Source organism: Colobus angolensis, unplaced genomic scaffold (assembly GCF_000951035.1).
Source record: "Colobus angolensis palliatus isolate OR3802 unplaced genomic scaffold, Cang.pa_1.0 Scaffold149, whole genome shotgun sequence".
NCBI classification, from domain to species: domain Eukaryota; kingdom Metazoa; phylum Chordata; class Mammalia; order Primates; family Cercopithecidae; genus Colobus; species Colobus angolensis.
The window spans coordinates 103,440-110,102 of NW_012114588.1; the positions used below are offsets into that span (position 1 = coordinate 103,440).

Below are 6,663 nucleotides of genomic sequence, written 5' to 3' on the forward strand. Positions count from 1 at the left end.
GGGTGACAGAGCTAGACTCCATCTCAAAACAAACAAAAAACAAATTAGAGAATTCCGAGAACATCCCAGCTCCAGGCCCAGGTTTCCCCTTTTTGCTACATTGGGACTTCCCGCTCCCCGCAGAGTAGGGTTTTTATGGTAAACATGGGGGTCACAGACTCTTGCTTCCTCTGTAACCCTAAGCAAACTCCAAAGGGTGGATGAACATGTGTGTGAGAGGCATGGGGGCTGGACCCTGCTGGAGTCATACCCACACCGGCCTTTAGCTCAGTGGGGCCAGAAGAAACTCAGAGACGCCCGAGGAAAACTGGGTCAGCCAGGACCCTTCCTTCTGACCCCCAAATGAGCTGCCCCGACCCTTTAGCTGCCCCCCCATGCTCACAGGTCACACAGCTGATGCCTGGCACCATGGAGGTCCTGGTGGAGGGGGTGGTCACCTCGCCCCTGCTGACCCTGATCTGGCATCATGCAGGCGCCCACCACCGTGTGGGAAGGAAGGGCTGTGCCGCTCTTGGAAAGGAGGTACCCTTATATGGGAGGCGGAGAAGTGACCCCTTCCCACAGCTCTGGCCTCCCTCAGGTGGGCGTGGTAAACACACAGCCACTCAGGCACACCACATGAAAGTCAAAGATGGGACGTCTGTGGCAGCCGCCTCACCAGCTAAGACACAGTAGAAAGGGACTTCTCAAACACAGGGACTTCCCCTGAACACTGAGTATCTCACACAACCTTAAAAAAGCAACTGCTGGCCAGGCACAGTGGCTCACGCCTGTAATCCCAGCACTTTGGGAGGCCAAGATAGGCGGATCACAAGGTCAGGAGATCAAGACCATCCTGGCTAACACGGTGAAATCCCATCTCTACTAAAAATACGAAAAAAAAAAAAAATTAGCCGGGCGTGGTAGCAGGTGCCTGTAGTCCCACCTACTGGGGAGGCTGAGGCAGGAGAATGGCAGGAACCCAGGTGGCAGAGCTTGCAATGAGAATAAGCCGAGACGCCGAGACTGGGCCACTGCACTCCAGCCTGGGCGACAGAGCGAGACTCAGTCTCAGAAAAAAAAAAAAAAAAAAAAAGCAACTGCCACCAAAAAATTCAAAATGCTGTCAGAATCAATGGACACGAAAACCTTGGGTGAAAGCTGGAGATGTGATAGGCTGTTTCGAGCCACTAGCGTCTCTCAGCAAGACACTTCTTAACTACAAAAGGAAAACTAGTAACTTGCAGTGCAGGAACTTGGCAGATATCGCCTGAGCCCAGTGATCAGAGTTAACATCACCAGTAAGGGAATACGTCCAAGTTGTTGGTCACCAGGTAGAAAGCAACAAGAAAAACATGTTTCTGGGATATCCTGCCAAAAATGCAGAACCTGAACCCATTATGAGGAAGCACCAGACAAACCTGAATTGAGAGGCATTCTATAAAATAATGGGCCTGTACTCTTCAAAAATGTCAAAATCATAAAACACCAAGAAAGGTGGGAGAAGTGTTTCAGATGTAAGGAAAATAAAGGTATATTAAAATTAAGTCAACATACAAGCCAAGATTTTCCTTTGCTATCAGGGATACTGTTAGTTGGACAAAAACCTCAACAAAGGCCAGCCATAGTGGCTCACGCCTGTAATCCCAGCACTTTGGGAGGCTGAGGTGGGTGGATCACTTGAGGTCAGGAGTTTGAGATCAGCCTGGGCAACATGGTGAAACCCCATCTCTACTAAATATACCGAATTAGCCAGGCATGGTGGCGCATGCCTGTAGTCCCAGCTACCTGGAAGGCTGAGGCAGGAGAATCACTTGAATGTGGGAGGTGGAGGTTGCAGTGAGCCGAGAGATCGCGCCATTGTACTCCAGCCTTGGCAACAAGAGTGAAACTCCGTCTCAAGTGGGGAAAAAATATATATATATACATACACACACACACACACACACACACACACACATATATCAATAAAGTCCACCAATCAGGTAATAGTATTAATTCAGTATTAATTTCCTGCTTGGGTAGATGCATGCGGTTCAGTAAGAAATTGTGCTTCTGGAAATACATACTGAAGTATTGAGTATGTCACTCTTATTCTATGTTTAAATTTTTTCTCTCTCTCTCTTTTTTTTTTTTTGTAGAGGCAAGGTCAGAGTATGCTGGCCAGGCTGGTCTCCTGGCCTCAAGTGATCCTCCCACCTTGGGCTCCCAAAATGCTGGGATTAAACCACTGCACCCAGGCCCTGTCACTTACTCTTGAATGGTTTCAGAAAAAAGTAACTGGAGAGGATAAAGCTGATATGGTAAAATGTTAACATTTAGAAAATCTAGAAAACTAAAAATAATTTTTTAACTTTTTTGAGATAGGGTCTTGCTCTGTCGCCCAGGCTGGAGTACAGTGGCACAATCTCAGCTCACTGCAACCTCTGCCTCCTGGACTCAAGCGATCCTCTCATCTCAGCCTCCTGAGGAGCTGAGACTACAGCCGCACACTACCACGCTTGGCTAATTTTTAAAATTTTTTTGTAGAGACAGGATTTCGCCATGTTGCCCAGGCTGATCTCAAATTCCTGGGCTCAACTAATCCGTCCACCTTGGCCTCCCAAACTGCTGGGACTACTGGCGTGAGCCACCGCGCCCAGCCTAAAAATAAATTATTGTTGAAATTGTATTTCAGTTTTTAAAAACTGTTACAGCCAAAAGACAACACAGACTCCTAAAAGGAGTCCTGGGCTGGGTCAGAAGTAGATTCTAACCCTGAGCCTCTCCCTTACTAGCTGTGTAGCTCTGGGCCATCACATCTACTATGAGGGTAATCGCCCCACCCATCCATTCTGTTGGGTTACTTTTTTTTTTCTTTTTCTTTTTTTTTTTTTTTTGAGACAGGGTCTCACTCTGTCACTCCAGCTGTAGTGCAGTGGTGGTCTCAGCTCACTGCAGCCTCAACCTCCTGGGCTCAAGTGATCCTCCTGCCTCAGCCTCCCAAAGTGCTGGGATTACAGGTGTGAGCTACCACCCCTGGCCCTGTTGGGTTATTGGTGATTAGTGGGCTAATGAATGGAACAGCACTCTGCAAACATCAGGGGCCAGACACAGCTCATGCTGAAATATGATTTCCTGAGGATGAGGTCTAAACTGCCTCCTCTCTCTGGAAACGGGGCCACGGTAGGTATAATCATGGGGCCCCAGGCGGCCACGCAGGTGCTCTCCTAGGAACTTGTGCGTGTGCAGGATTCTCTCTAACCCCCTGCCTTTATGTGACTGTAATCAGTTTTAGTGATGGTTTCTGTCACTTCGCATTGTATCATATTATTAAAAAAAAAGACTTACAGAATTCAAAACCAGTTATCTAAGAGCTGCACACCATTTCAGAAGGGGAGGGTAGACTCTTAACTTCCTGTTCCCCCACTGCTGGACATGGAGGTTACTTCCAAATTCTCACCATGATAAGTGCCTCACAAGCAGCTTTGTACATAAAGCTTTGTACGTATTTTAGATTATCTCCTTAGACTAGGCTCTGGTAAATAGGATTACTGGATCAAGGTGTATGAACCGAACACCTTCTACAAAGACTGTTTCAATTCACACCATCAATAATACTGTAGAAAAATGCCAGTGAAACTGGCATTTATCATGTTTGTATTCTGCCTTACTTTTTTTTTTTTTTTGATATGGAGACTCGCTCTACTACCCAGGCTGGAGTGCAGTGGCACGACTGTGGCTCACTGCAACCTCCACTTCCCAGGTTCAAGCGACTCTCCTGCCTCAGCTTCCTGAGTAGTTGGGACTACAGGCATGCATCACCATGCCTGGCTAATTTTTGCAATTTTAGTAGAGACGGGGTTTCACCATGTTGGCCAGGCTGGTCTCAAACTCCTGACCTCAAATGATTCGCCCACTTTGGTTTCCCAAAGTGCTGGGATTTACAGGCATGAGCCAGCACGCCCAGCCCTGCCTTACTATTTTTTTCCTCCTAATTAAATGAGGAAATGGTACCTTATTGTTATAACTTGCATTGCTTTGAGTATTAATGGTATATGACATATATTTATCAACTGCTGTTACTATTTTGCTTGAGTATGTCATTTGTCCATTTTTCAGGATATTTGTGGGTTTAAAAAAATTGAATTCCTAAACGCACATTAGAATAGGGATATCAACTTTTGTGTTGTCATATTTTAAAATACTTTCCAAAACTGAAAGCTTTGAAGAGGACTGAATTCCAGCAGTATGAAATGGTTAAAAAGTGGATAATCATGTAGTCTATGCCTGAAGGTGGTATTTCAAGGTGGTATTTCTCACATCAATAGATCCTGCAAACAATAAACTAATATTCCAAAGCAATTTTACTGGAAATACATTGGAGAGTCATTAGTAAGGTCATTGGCAATACAGTCTAGGAAGATCTAGGTCAACAGATGAACCTGTTAGACAAGTGTAACCAATTCCCTTAGATTGTCAAACTCCCTCTCTAGCTTGGATACAGGTAATTTTATTTTCTTTTAAGAGGCAGGCAGGTCACATTCAACAGACAAGATGAATAAGTTGCTTATTTTTTCTTTTCTTTTTTCTCTTTCTTTATTTTCTTTCTTGTTTGAGACAGGGTGTTGCTCTGTCTGCAGTCATAGCTCACTACAGCCTCGACCTCCCAGGCTCAAGCGATCCTCCCACCTCAGCCTCACAAGTAGCTGGAACTACAGGCATGCGTCACCAAGCCCAGCTGATTTTTAAATTTTTAGTAGATACAAAGCCTCACTATGTTGGCCAGTTGAACTCTTGGGCTCAAGCGATCCTCCTGTCTCAGCCTCGCAAAGTGTTGGGATTACGGGTACAAGCCACCACACTGGGCCTACTTCTTTATCAAAGAAGCCCTTCCTGAACAACACAGAAAACCCCCCTGGAGGGTCCCTAATGAGAACCAAACAGAAAAACCCCCGACTCAGGTTTACTGGGCAATCCTTCTTTTCCACAGAAGCTGGACCAGGTTCTGTTATCGTTTAAAAAATAGACTTTGTTGAATTTTTAAAGACAAGAAGGGAAAGAGAACAGGTTCTTGCAAAGATAGGTACAACCTCGACTCCTTTCAAGTACACACGATCTCCCGAGTACTCGCTGCCCAGCCAAGTCATCACGGGACCCAGACAGGGTCAGACGGGATGCTGCCGGGAAAGCAAGGCGGGGCTCTGTTCCGTGGGGCCCTGCAGCATTTGAGCCACAGTTTGAATGATGTGTTGCGAAGAGTTTTTACTTGCACAGCTGAGAAGCAGGTCACTTCGTTTCTCAAGAACCAGCTGGCCTCAGTGCACAACTGAAGGTCAAGCGACTCTTACAGCCCTGTAGCCTCACCGTGTGACACCCAGGTGACCTGTCTCTGACAAAGTGCTGACTGTGCTCGCAGTCCTTGGAAGGCACTTAAGTTTTTAATAGAAAGGACCTATAATTAGGGCAGTATCTGGTGCTCTGATCTGGGAGAAGGAGAAAACGAAAACAGCCCCTAGGATTCCTGCCCACAGTTCAGCACACGACACCAGGAGATTTTCAAAACCTGACATTCCCCGGGGAAGGGCCGACCCTCGTCAGCTAGGCTTATGTGAAAGATGCTTGAACCGCAGAGTAAGGTCTTGGCTTTTCCCCACTCTCAGAGAGCCTCCAGGAGGACTCCTAGACTCCCAGAGCAGCCCTCCGCCCCTGACCTCAGTCTCAGAATAACTGAACTCTGGAAAGTCAAGATCACCAAGAACAGAAATACAAGGGGCTGGGGCCTGAGTTTAGAAACGACCAAAGACAGAATAAAAAGGACAGTCCTTTGTAAACTGTACAGCAGAGACAGGGCAGCTCGGGAGTGGCGGAGTGCACCAGGCTCACTGTGGCTTGGGGTGGGGTGGTGGCGTGGGATTAGCAGTTGCCAGCTCTCCAGCCCGGGACAGTTACCCAACTCGTCTCCTAGCCTGTTTCCCCATGGGCAGCAGAGACGGCCAGGACATAATGAAGCAGGTCACAAGGCACTCAGAGTGTCCTCCCCAGCCCCGTCCAAGGAAACAGGGCCCGGCTCTGGGGGCGAACTCTGACCCCACTACCCCAAGGGGCTGTGCCCTGGGGCAGGCACAGAGGAGCTCCCTCGGGAGCGAATCTCCGGTAAATCTGGCCTCCTCCCGCTGGCCCAGGGCTGCCCCGGGGGCGCGAGCAGACGCTGCTCCCTGCGGGTAGGGGGTCCAAACTAGATGCGGCCTCTGGGAGGGCAAGACCGGGAGGGGTCGGCCTGTGTTGAGGGCTACTGGAAAAGCAGCGCCACCGCCACCCACCTGACGACATGGAAGGCCCAAAACAGGCGGTCCGTGCGGGGCCCGCGCGAGGCGCGGACGATGCTGAGATACAGGTAGAACGCAATGGCCACGGTCCAGAAGAAGGAGCTAGTGTTGGCGAAGGTGGACAGCGCGCCCTGCAGCACGCAGTCCCACGACGGGCCCGCGAAGTCCTGCAGCACTCCGTAGAAGTAGGAGGCGGCCGAGAGCAGGTCAGCCAGCGACAGGAAGAGCAGCAGGCGCCGTGCCCGGCTGCGCAGGTCGGGCCACAGGGCGTGCGTGGCCACCAGCGCGCCCTGCAGCACGCAGTCCCACGACGGGCCCGCGAAGTCCTGCAGCACTCCGTAGAAGTAGGAGGCGGCCGAGAGCAGGTCAGCCAGCG

At 49.2% G+C, this 6,663-nt stretch overlaps 1 protein-coding gene across 1 annotated transcript in view; it reads right to left on the minus strand.

Moving 5' to 3' along the window:
- GPR157 (G protein-coupled receptor 157) overlaps positions 1 to 6,663 on the minus strand; it is a 38,546-nt gene that overhangs the window by 17,390 nt on the left and 14,493 nt on the right. The window contains exon 4 of the mRNA XM_011935839.1: positions 6,282 to 6,621. Coding sequence (XP_011791229.1) covers positions 6,282 to 6,621 — 340 coding nt within the window. The remainder of the gene's footprint in view (positions 1 to 6,281; positions 6,622 to 6,663) is intronic.